Source organism: Bos mutus, chromosome 21 (assembly GCF_027580195.1).
Source record: "Bos mutus isolate GX-2022 chromosome 21, NWIPB_WYAK_1.1, whole genome shotgun sequence".
NCBI classification, from domain to species: Eukaryota; Metazoa; Chordata; class Mammalia; order Artiodactyla; family Bovidae; genus Bos; species Bos mutus.
In genome coordinates, this window is record NC_091637.1 from 21,912,122 (window position 1) to 21,935,639 (window position 23,518).

Consider the following 23,518-nt stretch of genomic DNA (forward strand, 5'->3'; position numbering starts at 1 on the left):
GAAGTGCCCAAGATACTACAACCATCTCTAGCCAGGAACAAACAGCTTTGTGTGCTGGCTGCTCTACTGTCCTCAGCCAGCCTACAGAGGAAAAGCCAGGCTTGCAGACAGATGCTCTTTCAGATGGAAGCAGCATTAAAAGCACCCTGAATCCAGATGAGTGGGAAACCATCACAAAAAGCACATTTTGGATTTAAAAAAGAAAGAGTGATTTTCCTGGTGGCCCAGTGGTTAAGAATCCACCAATACAGGGGACACAGGTTTGATTCCCGGTCCAGGGAGATCCTACATGTTGCGAAGCAACTAAGCCTGTGCACCACAACTACTGAGCCCAAGCTCCTAGATCCTGTGCTCTGCAAGAAGAGACGCCACCGCCATGAGAAGCCTGCAGACCGCAACTAGGGAGTAGACCCCCACTTGCCTCAACTAGAGAAGAGCCCACACACAGCAATGAAGACCCAGTGCAGCTATAAATAGATAAATAAGTAAACAAATTTTAAAAATAAAGAAAACTCAGCTGTGTGAATGGCTTTGTGCTCACACCAGACTAAAGATACCTGCTCTTAACCCCTGCTGTTTGGAAGGTGTGCTAACAGAGCTTCCTTAAACATATCTCTTCTTTTAGACCTCAAGTTTATACTTTTGAAACAAAGAGTGTTTTTCATTTCTTCTGGAACTGTACAAGTCTCAGAGTCAGATAACATACATAACCACCAGCCCACTCAATGTGCTGGCTGTGTGACATTCGCCAAGTAACTTAACCTCTCTGAAATCATTTCCTTATCCATAAAACATGAAGCTTAAATGAAATAATACCTATAGATAATCAACAAATATGCCTTCCTTTCCTCCCAGCAAAACTCAGTCTTCCACAGAACTCAAGTAAGACACCACATTGACCATCTGACACAACCTCTGTCTGTCCAGCACACCATTCTGTGGCCTCACAGATAAAGAGCCTGTGTAATTATGGAACAGGAAGACAGCCAGGAAATAATCGGCCAGTTCCGAGATGCTACCATGGCTCCTGAGGGGAGGGTCATCTGCTAGAAGATAAAATAGCCTTCTCTTGCCCTCACAGAGTCTCCAGAAATTTCCACCAAGTACACAGAGAAACCAATGTCAATACTACAGTGGCTGGGAGATGGGGGATATGGCCCAAGGCCATGGACACCTTACATGGGCAGTGATGTGGCAGCGAAGGGACAAGAAAGACCAACCAAGACCTCACAGGGCCTGTGCGAACAGCTGCTGGACGGCAGCACCTCAGGGAAAACATGTGCCGTATCACGTGACACCTGCATCCGATTCCGCGACACTGCCAGGGTTGTGCCAACCTTACCCACTGCTTGAAAGACAGCTGTTTGCAGCTGCATCCATCTCTCTGCGAGGAGGACCTCCTCGGGCTCCCGCTGAGCTCCCCACTTGAGGAGGAGGCTCCCAGAGGAACGGTGTGCCTGGGCCTATGCTGTCCCGCCAACCCCAGTGTGCTCTATTTAATTATTCAAGGGATGAGGCGTTGCTGCCTTTGTGGGCAAAGCTTTCAGAATACTTAAAATTCATGGGAGAAGCCAAGGAGTGGCTTTTTAAAGCTCCCTCCCTTGAAGCCAGTGATAGGGCTTTCAGTCAGGTGGTGGAATTCCAATTTTCCAGAATTTTCCATCCTTGGTGAAACATGCCTGCTTTAAAAAAAAAAAAGAAAGAAAAAAACTGAGAAGGGAAAAAAAAAGAGGAAGCTCTGACAAAAGTCAAACTTGATTAATCATCAGTTTTGTCCCAAGGGAGTCGCTTTCAGACTTAGCAGATCAGATGCTGTGGGTGCCAAAGTCAGGTGGGAGGCCAGGAACCTCTTGGGAGCCTGCTGGGTGTGGGGAGGGAGGGGGCCCCTGAGCTAGTATACTCTGCTCCACCCCAGGGCCGATTCAGAGATCGTCTCACCCAACTCCACATGCTGGAAGAGATGCACAGGCCACCAAGGTGGGCGCCTGAGGGCCCACGAAGGTGGGCTCACAGCCCTGGCTGAGATGTGGGCTAGGGCTAGGCAGCCCTCAAGTCTGCGCCCAGGGAACACTCAGCACACCACATCACAGAGGGGCCCACTGAGGATGGGCGAGGGGCCTGCACCCTGAGAGGACACTGTCTGAGGAAAGGCAGGCAGGCTTCTGGGGGCCTCAGCGTTCACTGAGCTGCACTGAGCCACCGCAGGGCCTTCACGTCTCCCAGTGAAGCTCAGCCCACGACACCACATCCTCACCCTATAGGAAAGCCTGGCAGAGCCCAGAGCTTTTTGCTTCTCAGAACAAGGTCTGGACAACGGTTTCACAGCCATCACAGGCCACCTCTTTCTGTCCCTGCCCTGTGTACCCCTCACCTGTGTACACCCAGGTCACTCAGGCCCCCTCAGCCCCCATGGAGCCAAACCCTCTGCCTGAGCCTCCCTCCCTCTGGTTCTAGTCCCTCCAGATGTGTCCACAGGAGCAAACCGCCTCCTCCAAATGGCAGTGGTCCTCTACATGGAAGCCACTCTCTCCTGCCTCTGCCTCTTGGCCCAAATTCTCTCTTCTCTCAGCTGAACATGCCCACATCCTTTCAACAGGCGATTCTCATCTCTTTAGGGTCAAGGACTGCTTTGAAAATCTGATAAAAAACTACAGCCATCCTCCCTAGAAAATGAACTCAGCACCCAGAACCACACACAATATTCTGGACGTCACATGCAGCAGACCCCTCACCGCCAGCTATTTCATACTTCGGCTAAGAGCTTCAAAGTTTTAGCCGGCCACATCACTGGAGCTGACTCACAGGGAACCCACCACCAACTCAAATCCCCAGGTCTTTCACATGCTTGGAAAGATCCGTCTCACTTCTCATCCCTCTACCTGGGAGACAGCCAGGGGACCACACCCTCCCAGTCACCCAGCATCATCCAGGCTCTTGGTCCTCCCTGCTAAATTGGAGCCAGTCTTTCCCTCCTCCCTACACTCTCAAATCTCCTAAAGTCCTTGAAACCTGTGGGACCAGCTGTCCAGCCAGAATACCCCCTTCACCTTCACACCGTAACTGACACAAAGCTAGTCCATGAGGACATACACAGCCATACACAGCCGGTCCACTCCTCTCACCCTCCACAAAAGCGGAACCCAAGGGGAGACGGGTGGCTGGTGTCCTCGCGGCCCCCAGAGTGTGGCTCTCTCTGTGCCCTTGGAGGCGAGGCCATTCCAGTCACCTGCCCCTGCCACACCCACGCCGGCCTCCAAGTGTTTCCTGCCACTGATGGGGGCTTCAGCTCCGAGCCCGCCTCATCCTCCGTCCACCTCCTGTCACCACCCACACCCACAGGACAAACGCCTCGCCCTGGACTCAGCTTCTCCCACCCAGTGCCTTCTTCCCCATGCCCTCAGTGAGTTCACTTTCTTCCATCACTGTTCCCCGCCCTGTGGGAATTCCTTGCCTCCCAACCTGATGCACTCTGCCATCTGCCTCCTCTGCGCCCACACCCAAGCAACCGGGTGGACAAAACTGGGTGGACGTGTTTCACTTTAAATGCATGTTCTCTGACCTCAAACTGTCGCTCTGCAATGGCCCACAAAGCCTAGGTTTCTCTGGGAGGCTGGCCATCCAGTCCCAGACAATTTCACTCTGTTTTCTTCTCCTCAGATTCCCAACCCCAGTCCTCCACCCTTGCTCTGAGCTAATGAGCCTGCCTCATACATCCTGGCAAGAAACAAGAGCCCTGGACTAGAACTCAAGCACCTTCCACCACACCCAGACCTGCCTCCATCTGCTCCTACTGTGGCCTCCTTTCCTCCTTCCCTCTCTGCTCCAAGGGACAGTCTTCCCCCGATGCTCTGAACCCCACTCCTGTCACCATAAGGCCTGGCTCCTGGGTCACCCTGCTTCTCTCGGGCAGCATTCCTGCCAGCATCCACACATGCTGATCTTAATACCTATCTTAAATACCTTCTCCCTTTACCCACAGCCTCTCATGTGGTTGTCTCATGACTCCGTTCCCTCCACTGTCAACTCCACTCACTCGTTCATTCGTTTGGCTGCACAGGGTCTTAGTTGCGGCATGCAGGGTCTTTTAGTTTCAGCGTGTGAACTCTTAGGGACTTCCCTTGTGGCTCAGATGTAACCAGTCTGCCTGCCATGTGGGAGACGCGAGTTTGATCCCTGGGTTGGGAAGATGACCTGGAGGAGGGCATGGGAATCCACTGCAGTATTCTTGCCTGGAGAATCCCATGGACAGAGGAGCCTGGCGAGCTATGGTCCATGGGGTTGCACAAAGTCTGACACGACTGAGTGACTAACACACACATGCAAACTCTTAGTTGCGGCATGTGGGATCTAGTTCCCTGACCAGTGATCGAAACCGGGTCCCCTGCATCGGGAGTATGGAGTCTGAGCCACTGGACCAGCAGGGAAGTTCCAGTCAACTTCCTGAGAAAGTGGTCCACACATCCTTCACACAACCCCCGTCCCAGCCTCCCATTCATCTTCCGGCCCGCCTGGTGCCTGGCCCCACCTGATTCGCCTCTGTCTGGATTCAGGTCAGGGCCACCACCAGCCACCACGCCACTCAGCCCTAGGCCACTTGTGCAGCACCCTACACTGACATCCAAGCCCCCTGCTGAGACACAGCCCCTCCCTTCCTGCCTCCCTGGGCTCTCCTCCTCTATCTTTCTTGCTGGCTCTGCCTGCTCTACCGCCACCTGGAAAATGGATGCTTCTGAGCCCTCTCCTCCTCTGCCTTCCTTCTCAATCCATCAAGAAGTCGCCCAATCTCTTCCAGTCTGACCTCTGCTGAACCCAAGCTACATTAAGTCCCTGCCTTCTGCCCAGCTCCACACACCCCCTCAAGCTTAAGATGATGTGGCCATTTGACCTTGAGTCTCCCACTCCACCCCTCACCTTCTGCTCCTCCAGGCTTCCCTACACCTTATTGTTGTTCAGTCACTTAGTCGTGTCCAACTCTTTGCAACCCCATGGACTGCAGCACACCAAGCTTCCCTGTCCATCACCAACTCCCAGAGCTTGCTCAAACTCATGCCCATTGTGTCAGTGATGCCATCCAACCATTTCATCCTCTGTTGTCCCCTTCTCCTGCCCTCAATCTTTCCCAGCATCAGGGTCTTTTCCAATGAGTCGGGTCTTCGCATCAAGTGGCCACCACTTGCTTCAACCCCAAACCAAAGGGATCCTTCTCATTCCTTCCCTCCCCCTTATTCCTATCTTATAACCAATCTCTCTGAAAGCTCTAACAAATTTTCCCCCAAACCATCTGCAGTCTGCTCACTTCTCTCCTTCCCTCTGTGACCTTCTCAGGCTCAGCCAGCATCCTCTTTGAACTAGAACACAGGAACCCTGTCACTTCTCCTCGCTTCAGGTCTTATCCCCTTTCATCCATTCTGCATAGAGCACCAGAGAAGTCTTCTTAAAATGAAGGAAGGGCTGTGTCACAGGCCTATTAAAACCTTTCTGTCTTTTTGTTTGTTTGTTTGTTTTTGGCAGCATCCCTTGGCATGTGGGATCTTGGTTCCCTGACCAGGGATCAAACCCACATCCACTGCACTGGAAGTATAGAATCTTAACCACCCGCAGGTCTGTCCTAACCCTTCAGTCTTATCTGCTCTCAGAGAATTTCAAATATAAGCCATCATCCATGCCACAGCCTATGAGATCTGGTGTGCCCTCATGCCTAGCTACTCTCCAACCCCAGCCTGGGCCCCCCTCCCTCCCTCACTGCCAGCCAGCCCCGCAGGTCTGATTTCAGTTTCTGAAACATTCTGGGCAGCCCCTTCCCATACTGGGTCTTTAACCCCGCCCCTCCCTCCACCTAAAACGATCTGCTCCTGCTCCTCATGTGATAGAGCAGCTTAAATGTCACCTCTTCGGAGGCAGCCCATAAACATAAGGCCTCAAGCTGGGCTCAGCCCCTGCTTCCTTCCCTCATGGCACTGAGCACAACTTGCAGCTATTTCATTTGTGGATGCTTGCAGAGGGAGGAGAGGGCTGGGAGTGGGCAGAGACAGGTGGAATCTGTCTCCCTCACTAGAACGAGAATTCCATGGAAATAAGAGGGCCATGTCTGACTTAAATTGTTAAATGTTAAAAATAATAATATTTATTTATATATTTGGTTAAAATATGTTAGAATTAACAAATGCAGTATATTAATGCATATAGGTGGAACCTAGAAAAATGATACTGATCAACCTATCTGCAGGGCAGGAATAGAGATGCAGATGTAGAGAATGGGCATGTGGGCACGGAGGGTGGGGGACGGGTGAGTGGGATGAACTGGGAGATTAGGACTGACAAGATATACACTACTGGGGCTTCCCAGGTGGCTCAGTGGCAAAGAGTCCACCTGCCAATGCAGGAGAAACAGGAGACATGGGTTTAATCCCTGGATCACAAAGATCCCCTGGAGAAGGAAATGGCAACCTCCTCCAGTATTCTTGTCTGGGAAATCCCATGGACAGAGCAAGCTGGGGGGCTGCAGTCCACGGGGTCACAGAAGAGTTGGACATGACTTAGTGACTAAACAACAACATATGCACACCACCATGTGTAAAATAGTAAGCTAGTGGGGACCTGCTATATATAGCACAGGGAGCACAGTACTCTGATGACCTAGATGGGTAGGATGGGGTGGGAGGAAAGTCCGAGAGGGAGGGGATATATGTATACCTATAGCTGATTCACTTTGTTGTGCAGCAGAAACTAACACAACATTGTGAAGCAATTATATTCCAATAAATAAATAAATAATATACATTAAAATTCATTTCACTTGTTTCTTTTGCTTTTTTTAATGGAAACTAGAACATGTAAAATTACATTTGTGGCTTCATATTTCTATGGGACTGTGCTGGTCTAGTTAGCAAGGGTGGGAAGAAGCAGTTGATATAACACTGTATTATAATCAACTGCTTTATGTGATAAACAATATAGAGAGGCACAGGCGAAGCATTCAGGTACACAGAAGGCAGGTAGGTCAGACGAGGTTAGAACAGACCTGAAACACCAAACTAATGAGGATGAAGTCATGGATTGCTGCTACTTAGCTGAACGCCCTGCAAGTAGCTTATGCCAACTATCCAATACGTGTGCAGATTTGAAGGCTGCCACTGGAACAACAGAGGATGTGTTTCAACACGGTCACATAGCACATGTCCTAAAGCCCTTCCCAACTCCAGTGGGTTCCTGGGCCTCTAAGAACAGACCTACTGTCTAGATATTCTTGTCTGCATACAACTCAGTGCTCTCCTGGCCAACCTTCCCCTCCTCATACTTAGAGAATTAGACTCATCCAAAGAAACAAGGGGACTTCCCTGGTGGTTCAGTGGTTAAGAATCTGCTTTCCAATGCAGGGGATGGAGGTTTGACATCTGGTTGGGAAACCAGGATCCCACATGCCGCAGGGCAACTGAGACTGAGTGCCACAACTAGAGAAGCCCAAACACCACAAGGAAGACCCAGCACAGCAAAACATGGAAGAAAGGAAGGAAAGAAATGAGGTCTTGCTATGTTGGTTTCTCTGTCTCAACTTCGGGCCACTGCAAGACTCAGAGTGGGACCAAGGAGAGGGCTATGCAGAAGTGCCCAGCCCACCTTCCATGGGGCACATGCCACGTCAGCTGATGGGGGCAAGGGCACAAGATGAGCCATCCCCACAGAAAAGCCTGAGCCCTCAGGTGTTGAGCTGACCCTCTGGGTCACCACATTAATGTTCATTCCCTCCAAGAGATTATCTGCTTCCATGGAGCAAGGAAATCTACTTCTCACAGAGGTTAATAAACTTACAGATCTCATTATTCAAAGAGGTCATGCTGGCAAAAATTTTAATGCATTTTTTAGGAAAGGTCTGGAAGATTATTAACAACAGAAAAATGGCTGGCTATTCGGAGAAGCGAGGGCAGAGAGGTGACTGATGGAGACGAAGCAGGCTCTCTCCTCCTCCACACAGCATCCCCAGGGCTGCGGAAGGTAAAGCACTTGGAGTCCAACTGGGCTGCCCATATCTGACTGCCCACCCTCTGGGTCTGGGGCTGCTTGCCTCTGTTCCTGCCCCCAGGTCACCTCGCACGTTGGCAACTAGCACATTTACCAACATATTCCTTAGTCTCCAATGGACACTGCAAGGCTGCTCACAAATCTGTATTTGCCCACAGTCAGCTGTATCAAACCATTTCTTCTCTTCCTAATCTACCCCCTGGTTCTCAGATCAATTCCTTAGCTTACACAGAGAAAGAAAAGCCAGGCGACCCAGCTCCCTCATTCCCCTTTCCACCTCAGCCTCAAAATGCCACCATACCTGCACCTTGCCTAGTCTCTAAGGGCGATCCTCCCAGCATAAAGCTCTTGTTCTAGTTCCTTCCTGCCATCCACTTCCCTGTGCCAACCACACTGCCTGTCATCTTTCTCTAATATCTTCAATCTCCACTTCTATTTCCCCCTCAGCCTCCCAACATGCTCAACTGATGAAATGAAAATCAGCCTTCCTTCTACCCTGACTCATCCTCAAGCTCAGCCTGACTTCTTTATTCCCCTGCCGTACACTCACTCCTTAAACCACTGCAGATGGATTTGTGCCTTCACACTTGGCTGAAGCTGCTCTTAAAATCCATCAGTGCTCTAACTCTCCCACCCCTACAGAGGGATTTAACAGCACGCACCTTGGGTCCCCATCCAGCTTCCCAAGGCCTTCACTCATGTTGAATACACCTCCCTTTCAGCCTCTTGTCTCCTGGCTTTCACAACACTGCTCTCCTCCAGCCTTCCTCCAGTATCATCACCTCTAAATCTCACTCACTGGCTTTTCCTTCTCTTCAACTGGTGTCCTTTCCCAGAGTTCCATCTTCATCTTTTAAAAGTATTAAAAAAAATTTTTTTATTATTCTTATTGTTATTTTATTTATTTTTATTTTTCGGCTGTGCTGTGCAGCATGTGGGATCTTAGTTCCCCACACCCCCTGCACTGGAAGCGCAGAGTCTTAACCACTGGATGGCCAGGGAAGACTCCCATCTTCATCTTCTTGATCCACTCTCTCCTTGGGTGATCAAGTCCATCTCAGAGGTGATGGCTCTCAAATCTGTACCTCTGATTCTACCCTAATTGCTGAGTGCTAGAGCTGAATTAGGAGAAGGCAATGGTACCCCACTCCAGTATTCTTGCCTGGAAAATCCCATGGATGGAGGAGCCTGGTAGGCTGTAGTCCATGGGGTCGCTAAGAGTCAGACATGACTAAGTTACTTCCCTTTCACTTTTCACTTCCATGCATTTGAGAAGGAAATGGTTACCCACTCCAGTTTTCTTGCCTGGAGAATCCCAGGGACGGGGGAGTCTGGTGGGCTTCCATCTATGGGGTTGCACAGAGTCGGACACGACTGAAGCGACTTAGCAGCAGCAGCAGAGCTGAATTTCTATTGATAGAGGCCACTACACATGACCCACTACAAGTGGAAATTCACCACATTCACCCAGACTAAACTCTCATCAACTCTCTCCCCTAAATTGCATCTCCTCTTGTGTTCTTAATCTCAGTCAATGGCACCACCATCCACTCAGTCAAGCAGTCTAGAAATACCCAAATTGCTGGCAGCTCCACCTCTCCCTTTCTCCCGTTACAACAATCAAGAGCTGTGGGTTCACCTCCCACATGACTCTCAGGGTGCCTTTGGCCTCTAGAAAATGCATCTTAAGAACATGAATTCTGCTCTCAAATAGGCGAGAGCTTGGTTTCCTGGATGTGAGTATGAACAGATTACTAAATCTCTCAAGCCCAGTTTCTCCAACTATGAAAGTGAGGGTTGTTGTGAGAATTAAATGAGATATTGTATAGACACACTGCATACTAACTCAAACCCACTAAGTTCTCATTAAGTAATAGTTTAGTTTGTGTCCTGATTTAGCAACTCTATAGGAAAGACATTCAAGCTTTCACTCTCTCATCTCTGGCAAGGTGTCTTACATATATTTTTCTGCTTTATTGTATTATACATACTCCTAGAAGCTGCCACAGATCCAGAACAGAACAGGGCATGGTTTACATATATAAATCTGTGCCATACATGCTCTCTGCTCTCAACACTTCTTGCCTGGACTGTGGCTAGTTTCTATGAGGTCCCTTTCCTCCAGTCTCTCAACTTTCTGCACTACCCTTCATTATCATCTCTGGAATAATTTTCCTAACACGAGTAATGTTTTTCTCCTCAAAACTGAGTGTTCCCTCATTACCTATAGACTGAAGTCAAAATTCCATAGGACATAGCATGTTTCTGCCTCCTAACGCAAGTTACCTCATCCTCTCTGAGCCCACTGCCTGCTACTGCCTGGAACTCAGGCCTCATTCTTAGGTACCAAGGCGAACTGCTCCTCTCACCTCCAGCCTCACCCATGGCTGGCTCCCCCTGCCACCTATGGGATAAAGTCTCTAACATGTAGCACAAAGGCCTTTCCTTCATGTCTGTACGTTCCTGACCCCTTCGCCACCCTCACCACGCACTTCACATTCTTTCTCACCTCCCTGCCCACTGCTAACAGCTAACGCACATCACAGCATGTGCTTCGTTTAATCCTCACAACCACACTATGATGGTGGTACTATCATCAGTCCCATTTCACATATAAGGAAAGTGAAGTTCACAAAGGTCAGTATCTTGCTCCAAGCCGTATAGCCAGCGAATGGCCAGCCCAGGCCTGAGTCCGAGGTCTCTGTTCTTGACCTGAACACTCTACTGCCTCCTGTGGGCAGCTCTCTCCATCTCAATGCTTCCCTTTGCCCTACAGTTCTGTCTGCCTCGGAAACTCCTCCTTATCCTTCAAAACTCAGTTTCAAAGTCACCTTTTTCAAGAAGCCTTCTGCAACTTCTCAAAGAGTTAGGAATTTTATCCTTAAGGACATTTCAATAAAAGGCTATTTCATTGTCCTAATTAGCTACCCACCATCCATCTCCCTTGGGAGGGCAGGAACCCTGTCCCAACAGCCTCTGTCATCCTGTCGCCTGGCCCAGAGAAGGTGCACAAAAGCTAAGGGATGGCCAAGAAAGTTACAGGAGGGACTTCCCTGGTGGTCCACTGGTTTAGACTCTGTGCTTTCAATGCAGGGGACACAGGTTCAACCCCTGGCTGGGGAACTAAGGTCCTACATGCCCTGTGGTGCAGCCAAAAAATTTGAAAATAAATAAATAACTTTTAAAAAGAAAGTTACCAGAGCTGATGAACAGATGAAGGGTGATCAGAAAGGAGTTCAGATCCATATAAGTGGGTGGGAATCAGAGATATGAGACCCTGAAACCAATTACTGTCTAGTCCACATAGGCCCTGGCCCCATATCAGTATCTCCCATGTTAGTTCATTAGGTAACATTTGTTTGACGTCTACCTCCCCTACTAGACTGAAAGCATCATGGGGCCATCACTGTGATTGTTCACAGCACGTAAGGTAGATGGCCATGATTTGTTGAATGAATAAGTGAATGAATATACAATGAAGGGCTCCCTAACCAGCAGCACAAACCACTAGTCTGATGCCCACAATAGGGAGATACTGATTTTTGGTTTTTATTTTTGGTCCACGCTTGTACCTCCCCAAGAAAGCAACTGGCTGGTAGACTGGTTTTCTTGTGAAGATAGGTGGGTCAGCTCCCTGACCTTTCTTGTCCACTAGCTAGTAACATTTCTCCACCCACACGAACTGAGAGGCTTAGTGATATGAGCGGAAGCTTCAGAAGGCAAACTGCATATCCTCTGGGTCACATGATGACAAAGAACCAACTCTGACAATACTCAGGACTGGGAGAGAGCAGCTGAGGACTTGAGGAGGGCCCAAGAATGGACCATGTCCAACCGTGTATCCCCGAAAGGCACATCGGGAGCCACCTGCAGACCTTCCATCCAAGGCAGAAATGACCATGATAATCTTAGTGAACTTGGTCACCACTGATGAAATATTTATGTCAGTGAAGTATACGTGTGTGCTCAGTCATGTCCAACTCTTTGCGACCCCATGGACAGTAGCCCACCAGGCTCCTCTGTCCATGGGATTCTCCAGGCAAGAATACTGGAGTGGGTTGCCATTTCCTTCTCCAGGGGATCTTCTCGACCCAGGGATCAAATCCTCATCTCTTGCATCTCCTGCATTGGCAGATGAGTTCTTTACTACTAGTGCCACCTGGGAAGCCATTTATGTGTCAAAACAGTGTTCTAAACGTTATGTACTCATTTTACTCGTCAGTTGTCTCAGTCCTTTGATAGATGCAGATGGTGAAGCTAGAGAGATAAAATGACTTGTCCAAGTTCACACAGCCAGCCAGGAGGGCTGGGATCTGTACTCAGCATCCTCTCCAGTCTCCAGACAGGTGGACTTCCATGACAACAGACTCATCTTGCTGAGATAGCCAGTTCTAGTTCCAGTCTGCCTGGAGGGGTTAGAGAGTTCGTCCTCAGACCAACTGAGCTGAAATCAGCCATGTCTACCAGGAGCTCCTTCTCCTGCCCTTCAGAGCCTCCCAGCACAGGAGGACCTGTTCTTCATCCCCAAGAGGACCTTCTCCATCACCCCTCTCCCACAGGACAACAGACACCAAAGCAACCCTCCCATTCTCCATTATCTGAACAACTCCAATTAAAAGCTTTCCCAATTAAAAATCCCAAAAGGGATCCAATGCCAGGGCAGCAGGGTCTGCAATATGTCTCACTAATTGGATCCCTGTGGACAACCCCTACCCTGTAACCCGCAGAAAAGACATCCCCCAGTGCACAAGGGGAGGAAGGAGGACAAAGGCTGGTTGGATGGTCCTACTCATCACCCAAGAGCTGGACCAAGACCTCCTAGAACAAGGCAACTGAAAAGGACTGGGCAGAGCCTTGCCGGCAGCTGGGATGCAGCCTCCACTTGGCTGGGAGGTACCTGGGTATTTAGCACTGTTTAGGAGGTCTGTTAGGCTTCCCAGGTGGCTCTGTGGTGAAGAATCCGCCTGCCAGTACAGGAGACTCAGTTGGAGCCTTGGGTCAAGAAGATCCCCTGGAGGAGGGCATTGCAACCCACTCCAGTATTCTTGCCAGAATTCCACGGACAGAGGAGCCTGGTGGGCTACAGTCCATGTGGTTGTAAATCAGTCAGATACAACTTAGCCACTAAACAGCAACAACTACTGGGGTCTCTTAATGCACAGCTCTTAAGCTAATTGCTTCGGCTGGTGGCAATGCTTTATCCTAAGCTTTTCTGCACAGGGTGGAGGATGTCATGATCCCCAATTCCTTAGAAGAAGATGACGACTATCAACCAGGCTTGTGAATAAAAATTAAAAAAAAAAAATCTCCAGTCGTTGACAAATGTCTAAATGTGTTCCCCACATGCATATTTTTATTCTAACAAGCTAATTTGAAATATAATTTAAATAAATTCTACCAGAATGATACCATATGACTAACAGCCCCCGGCGGCAGAACTACTGGAGGGAGGCTTCATCGTACATTCAGCAGAGGTTCCCAACCTGACACTCTTCCCACACAACGCACACCCCGCTAGGAAGCCGGCTCTGGCTGCCAACATGCACCTCCAAGCCTATAAATATGACTGGAGGTGTGGGGCAGGCCACGCGTGCAATACCTAGAAGTGCAGGCAGAGAACATGCAGGGCTTGGGGACCCAAGGATCCAAACCCATGCAAATCAGCAGCTCTTGGCCCCAACTCCTCTTGAGGCTCCTTTGTGCCTAATTTATTTTCATATTAGAAAAAAAAAAAAAAGTCTAACTCTCAAGATCCATAAGGTCAGGACCCAGCACACCTGAGAGTTCTAATATTCTGAAGAATGCTTTTTCTCTATTGTAACTCTGTTTGGGGGTGCTGTTCACTTTTGACAAAGGTGCAGGGAATTTTTCTTTTCAAAGGGAAAAGGAGATCCCATCCCCACTCCATATACCAAAAGAAGTCTTTCCCCAAAAAGTTTTAGGTGCCAATGCTGGCAGAGGTAATCTGTCACAGGATTTATCCAGATTTTTTTTTTTAAATTGCCTGACAACTGAAGCAGGGACTGTACTGACCTCCCTGACTGTGCGTTCTTGTCAATCCCCTCACCAAGGGAAGCCTCTCTGCAGGAGGGGCCTAATGCCCAGCAGACACAGGGCTTTGCAGAGGAAGATGTCTAAGGGGTGGGCATGGGTGCTTTCAGCTTGTAGGCAGCCTTCTCTTCTAGGTCTTTCAGCAGAATTACTCTGCCCTAATATTTCCAAACAAGCAGAGACAGTTTGAGCAGCTGGGTCCTCGTCCACCAGCCACCCTTAGCAACCACGACGGATCCTCGGTGTTCCTACCAGGATTCACTAAGGAGCGGTGACTCATCCAAAATTACACAGTCTCCGCAAATTACCTAATGTTAATTGTGATCTTGGTCTCCTCTACCATTTCTTTCCTTCAGTAATTCATTTAAAAGATTATCAAAATGTGGCTTTTATTTTTTAATTTACACCCTGCCTTGCTCTAGAAAAGGATTTCAGCAGAGATGTATAAAATTCAGCAAAATGATAAATCAGAAGTAGGTTTGGAGTTGAATGATGGTGTATATTTATAGTAACTGTCAGGGAAAGATGTCCATTCAAGGTATTTTAAGTTGAAAAACTTAGGTTACAAAAGAGATGTGTGACATGATTCCATTTTGATAAAAATATCCAATTTTTTGATACTGCTTGCTCTACATAAACGTCTATCTAGACACTGAGACATGTATACATGGAAAAGAGTCTGCAAAGATGGACATCTGATTGCTGATGGAGGTTATCCTTGCAATGTGGGATGACAAGTAATTTTCACTTTCTTCTTTACACCGTTATTTTTTTAGTATGAACATGTAATACTTTTATAATTAGAAAAAAACAAAGCTATTTCTGTTTTTTTTTTTTCTTCTTATTCTTTTTTACTTAGTGAAAGAGTGAAGGCAAACCAAGGACAGGGTCAAAAAACTGAGTGAAGATAGTGGTAAAGGATGAGATCTCATCAATGTGATAAGGTCACCACACATCTGTCTCCTAAGTTCCCGAGAAGCCACTGCAGAAAGGAAATCTAATAATTTACACAAACCACTGAGCCCATCAGACAAAAAACAAAGCCCCTTTCTGTTCTAGGTCACCCTTCAGGGAATTGTGCACAAGCAGCAAACATGCCCTCAAGTCCATCCTAAAACCAAGTCAGGAGTTTCAGGACTGTTTCCAGTAAGCATGACAGCATTTTCCCAAAGTGAAAGTCAACCCAAAATGAGTCATTCATTCATTCGGCACATATCTACTTGTTATCTACCCCATGCCAAGCACTGTGTATTTTTCCAGCTCTGACACGAAGGGTGACACTAAGGACTGTCTAAACAATGAGGATGATCCGACATGTTAAGGGTCTCCCTAAGCATTTCTGCCTAGTGTACTGGGGAATCTTTCTTATGTTCCCCCGATAGTTCCTCTGACACCCTATGGATTACAGCATTTTGTTTAAACTCACACATATAGTTGGCACTTGTGTATGTGGCTTATGTTTTCCTTCTAAAGTATAAACTCCACAAGGGCAGCAACCAACTGGTAGGTCTGCTCATCCTGGATCCTCAACAGATTCTCCAACTGCCTTACAGACGACGAGCTTGAGACCTCAGGAAGTCAAGTTTAAAAAACCCACAAGAAGGCATTCCTGGTGGTCCAGTGGTTAAGAATCTGCCTTGCCTACCAAAGCAGATGACACAGGTTTGATCCCTGGTCTGGGAAGATCCCAAATGCCGTGAGGCAGCTAAGCCTGTGCACCATGGAGCCCGTGCTTCACAGAGAAGCCACTACAATGCAAAGCCCATGCCCAGCAACTAGACAGTAGCCCCTGCTAGCCACAACTAGAGAAAGCCCTAGAGCAGCGGCAAAGTTACCAGCCAAAGATAAATTAAAAAAATTAAAACAAAAACAAAAAAACCCACAACAGATTAATTTCCTGGTAGTCCAATGATTAGGATTCTGCACTTGTACTGCCATGGGCTGGGGTTCAATCCCTGGTCGGGGAAGTGAGATCCTGCAAGCCATGGTGTGTGGCCAAAACACACACACACACACACACACACACACACACACACACACACACAAAGAAACCCATAACAGAACCAAGGGAAGACAAGTGTCCTCAATATATTCGAGAGCCTGTTATTTATTTTAGTCAACACAAACCTCCCCCTCCACAAAAGTCTCTAACTTGCAAGAACTATGAAATTAGGTGTGATTCAAGAGGAGTGGAAAACTAAAGGAGAAGGAATGATCATCAGAAGAAAGCAAACCAGTATAGATTACCAAGCGAAGGCCCCCGGTGTTAGATAACCAAGTGCAACGTAATCTTGGCTGAACAAAACAAATGAGTGTAAATTGAAGCCAAACAGAAATACAGTAGATGTTGTTTGTAAACACTGACAAAATCATCCCAAAGTCACAACAGCACACAAGCTGGCTTTTCTCTTAGCCTTCTGCAGGCAGGTAGAAAGACAATTTACAACCCCAATGCTCGGGTGACAGCCGACAGCCTGAAAATTAACCCAAGTCACAATAAAAGCTAAACAGTGTGCTTCAGCATTAAAAGAAAACTGTCTCCAAATGTGATTTCCTTCTCTCTTGGCCCTTGCAACTCTCAATTAAGCATGCTATATAAAAGGTAATCCAGAAATTATCACGACTTCTAGGCTGGCATCCAGGCAAGGCTGCCCACCACTTCAAGCATTGACTCAATCAAAAAATTTATTGGAAGCCTATTAGGGGCAAGACATGGTGCTAGGTGTTGGGATTCACTGGTGAAGAACGTAATACCTTATCCTCTCGGGATACTATTGGGGAAGGCAGATGATAAACAAGCACAAAGAACCCAAACAACAGCAGGTGTGGTGAACAATGGTGGGAACAAAGTGTAGCCACCTCATCAGGTGACAGGGGTGGTTAGAAAAGACCCTGAGCAGGTGATCTCGATGCCCAAATGCCAAGGATGAGAAGGAGGAAGGTTTCTGCAGAGCCGGGGCAAAAGCATTCCAGATGGAGGGAAGAACGAATTCAAAGCCCTCCCAGGCAGGGCAAGAAAAGAAAGGAGGCCAGGGTCAGCAGAAGGCAGGGAGGGAGGCCAGAGGGGCTGGGAGGAGAGGGCACAGGACAACCTCTTGTCAGCAGGCAGAGGCTTAAGGCAAAGAGGGGTATGACCTGATTGAAAAGTGGCGTGACTCATCACCTGGGCTCCTGTGTGCAGAGTGGACCGGAGACACCCCAGAGTGGATGCTGGGGGTACCTGTGAGGAAGTTAGTCCAGGATGGAGGTGAATGGCCAGGGGTAGGGTAGGAGCTGTGATTCTAGGGAGAGGTGAATGCACCCCCAGATAATATCCCAGGAGCAGAACCCCGGGGACCCACTGACAGCCTGTATATCAGGGGTGAGAAAGAGAAGAATCAAGGATGACTCTTACAAGTGGGTGGACGGTGGGGCCAAGGACTGGGGATGGAAGAGACAGAGGGAAGGAGAGGTTTGGGGAGCTCTGTGCATGAACAATAGCAGGAAGCCCTGGGAAAGGGCTGTACTTCCCTGGTGGTCCAGTGGTTAACACTCCAAGCTCCCAATGCAGGGGGCCTGGGTTCAACCCCTAGTCAGGAAACTAGATCCCTGATCTAGTGCCACAACTAAAAATCCTACATGCTGCAACGACAATGGAGGATCACAAGAGCTGTAACTAAGACCTGGCACAGCCAAGTAAATAAAATAAACATTAAAAAAAAGAAAGAAATATAAATATGGGAGTTGCCAGCATATAGATAGTACTGAAAGCCATGGAGGGATGGGATAACATCACCAAGGAAGAGAGTGTGGACAGCAAAAAGGAACCAGGACCAGGACCTAAGCAACCCCATCACTCTGAGGTCAGACAGAGGAGCAACCAGCAGGGAGACTGAAGAGGAGTCATCAGGACCGGAAGGGAAACCCAAGAGAGTGTGGAGGGGAGGGGGAGGGAGTGGCCACAGGGGAGGAACACTACTGAGGAGGGGAGGAAGACAAGGACAGAGGTCTGACAACATGCAGCTCATCAGTGGCCTGGCAGTTCAGAAGCCAGACTACAAGCTATGAAGGGCTGACAAATGGCAGGCAGAGGAGATGAATGGAGACGGTGGTTTCGGGCTTCTCTTTTGAGATGTTCTCAGGTAAAGGGGAGCAAAGAAGTGGAACAGAAGAAGGACAGGGATGTATCAGGTTGGCCAAGAATTTTGTTCAGGTTTTTCCATGAGATGGTATAGAAAAACCCAAATGAACTTTTTGGCCAACCCAATAAAATGAGAGACGCTAAGCTGTGCTATCTAACATGGTGGCTCCACTAGCCACGTGTGGCTATTCAAACTTAAAAAATTTAGGTCTCAGTCACCCTAGCCACATTTCAAGTGCCCCACAGCTGCAGGTAGCTGGTGACCACCGTACAGGACCATGCAGATAAGAATGTTTCCATCAGTGTGGAAAGTTCCATGGGACAGCACTGGACCAAAGCATGTTTGTACAGATAGGAAAGACCCTAGAGACAGATGGAGGGGAGAAAACAAGAAATGTTCCCTGACAAGGTGAAAGGGGATGTGATGGCTGGTCGTCCAGGAGGGGAGAGCCTCTGGCAGGACAACAGGTAGGAGGGAAAACACGGGGGTGGCCACACACGGGACTGTAGGCGTGAGGGTGGGGAGTGTTGGTGAGGCACTTCTTGGACTGTGGCTGTCTTTTGTCAATGAAAAGGGAAGCAAGATGTGTGTGGCGGGAGAAGAGGGAGATCTGAGGAAGGAAGAAAGTAGGAAACAACTTCCTTGGGGAGTGAAAACACAACTTTCCTGGAGAAACAGACACACAATGCACAATACTTCTCAGAAGCGAAGCGGGAAATAGCAGTGAACTTCTGAATGAGGAAAAGCATCTTAAGTGGGGGAGAGAGAAACTCAGGCTTGATTCCTCTCCCCCACCTTTTAAATTTTGGTCATGTCTACACAGTAGAGCTGTGACAAAGCTGTAAAATCACAGCAAGCTTTTCTACTGGCTGCCCTTTCTTAGTTCATCCCCCTCCATCCTACTCAACTCTCGGAAAGGATGACATTGGTTCTATTTTTGGTGAAAATGGCTCCCTCCTCTGTGTGAATAGCTTACCCAGCCCTTAGCTCCATCTCAATTTACAGCCATGGTTTGTATGTTCACATAAATTATAGAAGAGGTGGATATATTAAAAATGGCAGAAGTAGGTAGGAGTTACCAACCAACCCTTACCTACGAGAAGTGAGTAACAGACATTTATCAGATGATGTTAAAATTACATGAAAGACATATTCAGTATTTAAACAAAATCCCCAAGCTACTCCTCCGGCTTCTCTACAAACAAAAATTATTTTCTGACATTTTCTTTAAGCTTTTATGAGTAAACATTTTCATTTCCACAGAACCATTTGATCTCAACCACGGAGCTTCAATATTTGTTTTTGATCCCACCAGTGTGTTGGGTTGGTTTTTGTGTTGGCTGGGAGTGGGGGCGGGGGGCAGGGGGTGTACAGAGAGAGTTAAAATTACCAGGTTCCTTTTATCTTCCATCTTGAGACCTACATTTGCCAACTCCTTCTTTCTATACATTTTTTTTTTAAGTATGAAATATGAGAACCTCAAAGGTTCCCACTGCACAAAGAGCAGCCATTTCATAGCCAACCAAGAGGTCACTGGAAATGTTACAGGAAAACAGCTTCCCAGCCAGGGTGCCTCTGGTAAAAACCACTCACAGCTTCCTCCGTGTGAAATCTGGATCAGCACCAGTGTCTTCAGCAAATCTCCAGGCTCCTCTCTGCACCCCGCCCCCCGCCCCCAACCTGCTCACGTCGGTCTGGAGTTCTCACACTTCTCTTCTCAAAATTCATTTCAGCTTCCCTCTGGTTCCTCCAAACACTTTACAGACCCTAGAGGTAAAAATTCACTGGGTAAAATGACTCCACAAACTGGTAAGGACTAAGGCACAATGAAGCCACGGGGGGAGCCCGGTCAGACCACCAGGAGGCCCCTTCCCCTTTCTGCTGCTCACCAATCCTGCCCAGGAAAGTAAGCTCTCTAGACCTACCACCCCGCAGAAGTCTTTAGGTCTTGAGGAATGTGTGAAGGGCGCTCAGTTCAGCAGCAGGGGACACAGAGATTCAGGAACTCCCCTTCAGGTACACACCACCCACCCACCCCAAGCCCACTGTCAGGCTGCGCTGGCAGTCTGCCCCTGCGCTCAGGGGTCATTCTACAAACACTCATCCGCTGCCTGCTCAACCTGGGAGAAGTCACCCAACCACTTCAGGCCTCTGCTGCCTTATCTGTAAAATGGGAATAAAAACCACTCCCAGAACCTGCACAGCACATCATCAATATGTGCTTACATCGGGTGAGCAGATGCACGGAGTTAATTGTGTTATTAACGCAGCGGCTCCCTGACTCACAGCGCCTACTGCTCAGAGAGACGCCAAGGAGAAATCAACCCTGCTTTTTAAATTACTTTATATACTCGGATGCATTAGTCACTTCGACACAGTGCTTCAACTTCTCTCCTGAGCATCTACTCAGTTGTTCAAAGATTGAAGCCTTACCTACACATCCTCCGTCATATCAAAGCATAAAGTCCACTATTCCTATGCAGGGGGTTATTGTTATCTGGCGTGTTCCCTTTCCAGGAAAACTTCGATTTCCATTTTGTACGTAATAAATCCCAACTGTGGAGACAGACAAACTGCTTCTTAGACTCCCAAACACAGGCCCTGGAGTTGATCGCGCCTGGAGCGAAGGGACCGCAGCGGAATGGCAGAAGCAGGGAGGCCGGCCAGTGTGCTTGTCCCCGCCCGGTGCCCCCGCGCCCGGGCTGCCTTAGAGGGCGAAGGCCACGCGCGCTGCGCGGAAAGTACGCGCCCAGGCCGGGGTGCCCCTGCCCGGTGTCCGCGCTCCGGGGCGGAGAGCGCGGGGTCGGGCGGCCCCAGGCTCTCCGGAGCTGGCTGCGCGCTGGCTCCAGGCTCCCGGTGCTGGGAGTAGAGGCCGGTTCGCCCAGGGGGGCTTCGAGCCTAGGGACGCGAGCCGGGGCACCGCAGCCCCTCGGGGTGCCACGCGGGGCGCGCGCGGCGCGGGCTCACTCACCCCATCTCCGGCGCTGCTCCGGCGGCCGCTCCGACGGGGCCTCTCGCGTTCGCTCTCCGCCGGCTCTGCAGCCGCTCCCCGCGCAGCACATGCGGCGGCCCCTGCGCGCCCGGCTCAGCCCCGGCGCCGCTCCATTCCGCGGGGCTGCGCGGCTGCCACTACCGCCGCCGCCGCCACCAGGCGCGGGCGGGCTGGAGGGCGGGGGCTGGGCCGCCGGGGGCTGGGCGGTCGCGCTCGGGCGGCGCCCGCCCCGCCCCGCTCCCCCCGCCCGGCTCCTTACGTAACCTTGTGGCCCCCGGGACTCGGCGCCCAGCCAAGGGGTGGGGGGCACAGCGGGGTGTGCGGTGTCCCCGGGCGCCGCCCCGCGGTCGCCACCCGCCTCCCGGGCTCCCCACCCCTTTCCCTCGGAGACCCGGCACTGGCACTCTCCCGCCCCGTGCCCACCGAGGGGCTTGGCGCAGTGCCAGAGCAAGCATTCAGCCTGTGGGACTGAGAGGACTTGGGCGACCCTTCGTTTGCAGTTGCAGGAACGAGGCCCCAGGAGAGGAAGTGACTTGCCCAAGGACATACATTCAGCTTTGAGCCCAAAGTCTTCAGAATCTGCGATAGGCACGGCCGTGTGCCGCCCTGAAGCCCCCTTTCATCTTGCGGGTCCACTCCAGGGGTTTGGCTCAGGGCACCCCCACCATGAAATTCCGGATCCTACACCCGCCGCAGGTGTTCTGGGCTCTTCTGTGGGCAAAGATGGGTTGGGGTCTCCCGATTACAGCATAATCGCTTTTCAGGAGGCTTAAACTTGGCTTGCTGCTGCTGCTAAGTCGCTTCAGTCGTGTCCGACTCTATGCGACCCCATAGACAGCAGCCCACCAGGCTCCCCAGGTCCCTGGGATTCTCCAAGCAAGAACACTGGAGTGGGTTGCCATTTCCTTCTCCAATGCATGAAACTGAAAAGTGAAAGTGAAGTCGCTCAGTCGTGTCCGAATCTTAGCGACCCCATGGACTGCAGCCCGCCAGACTCCTCTGTCCATGGGATTTTCCAGGCAAGAGTACTGGAGTGGGGTGCTTAGAGCAAAGGAAATTGAGATCGTACGGGTGGAGCTTCAAGAAGAGCGATCGCTGAGTCCTCTGTCTACGTCAGGTCCTGATCCCCTACTAAAGGCGGCACCGGACTAACCTAACCTTCATCTCCACTCTGGGCCCTTCACAGGATCATTTTCTCCTGAGAACATGCTGCCCACCTGAGCCTGGTCAGTATTTCTTTACTCAGGACAGTAAACAAAAGTCGAGGGACAAGCATATGAAGCAGGGCCACCACCCAAAGCCTACCCTCCTGTTTCCTGGAACCACAGCTTTACCTGGGAACCCTCAAGGTCTCCTCCTGGGACTGGTGACCCGCTATGAGTAATTGTCTCAATTACAGACCTGATCCTATCTCCTTCACACCATCCTTAGGATGAAGACAAGATACTGAATGTGCTCAAAGGCCTGGCCTCAGGGTGCCTCCATCTCCCTCTCCTTGCATTCTGTCCCCTTGCTTCCTGTGCAGCAGCCAACTGGCCATCCTCCCTTCAGCCCCTGCTGTTCTTAGTCTGAGAAGATACTTTCCTCTCTTGTCTCTGACACCCCAACCCCTTTGCCTTGTCAATTCCTACTCATTTTCAAATCTCAGTTAAACTGTCCCTTCCTTGTGTAATCTTTTTCTAATGCCCCAAACAAGACTGTGAACCCCTGTACTTTTTCTTCATTGTACTCACTGTGTGTAATGTCTGTAAAATTAATAATTCAACCATCTCCCAGGCACATCTGCACACTCTATGAAGCTGTTATAAATTTTGCTCATCACTGCATCTCCAGCGCCTAAAGTCCTCCATAAAACATTTGTTGAATGAATGAATGAGTGAATAGGCTAGGCCACAGATAAACAGAATTGGCCAGGGTCTGTAAGCACAAGTAAGTCTGTTCCCAGGTGGCGCTAGTAGTAAAGAACCCGCTACCAATGCAGGAGACATAAGAGACCCACATTCGATTCCTGGGTCAGGAAGATCCCCTGGAGGCGGGCATGGCAACCCATGCCAGTATTCTTGCTTGGAGAATCCTATGGACAGAGGAGCCTGGTGGGCTACAGTCCACAATGTCACAAAGAGTCATACACAACTGAAGCAACTTAGTACACAACACACAGAGCCAGGACTGGATAAGCATTTGATCCTGGAGGAAACTCATCACCAGCTGAATTCCAAAGGCCAGGTGAAGCTGGTAGGGTTGGGGGTGGGGGTGGGAGTTCCCAGCAGTATCAAAGGGAGGAGTCAGGAAAGAGGACTAGAAGCCTGCTGAACTGGAGTAGGAGGATTGGAGA

The 23,518-nt window shown here is 49.6% G+C and overlaps 1 protein-coding gene across 3 annotated transcripts in view; it reads right to left on the reverse strand.

Annotated features, from left to right (window-relative positions):
- HOMER2 (homer scaffold protein 2) overlaps positions 1 to 23,518 on the reverse strand; it is a 136,791-nt gene that overhangs the window by 78,300 nt on the left and 34,973 nt on the right. The window contains exon 1 of one of the 3 annotated variants that reach the window (XM_070358369.1): positions 20,625 to 20,647. The exons of 1 other annotated variant lie outside the window; for it this stretch is intronic. In XM_070358369.1, coding sequence (XP_070214470.1) covers positions 20,625 to 20,632 — 8 coding nt within the window. In that variant the 5' untranslated portion in view covers positions 20,633 to 20,647. Of the gene's footprint in view, positions 1 to 20,624; positions 20,648 to 21,162; positions 21,370 to 23,518 lie in introns of those variants that run through there. One more of the 3 variants, XM_070358370.1, reaches the window with a different exon arrangement.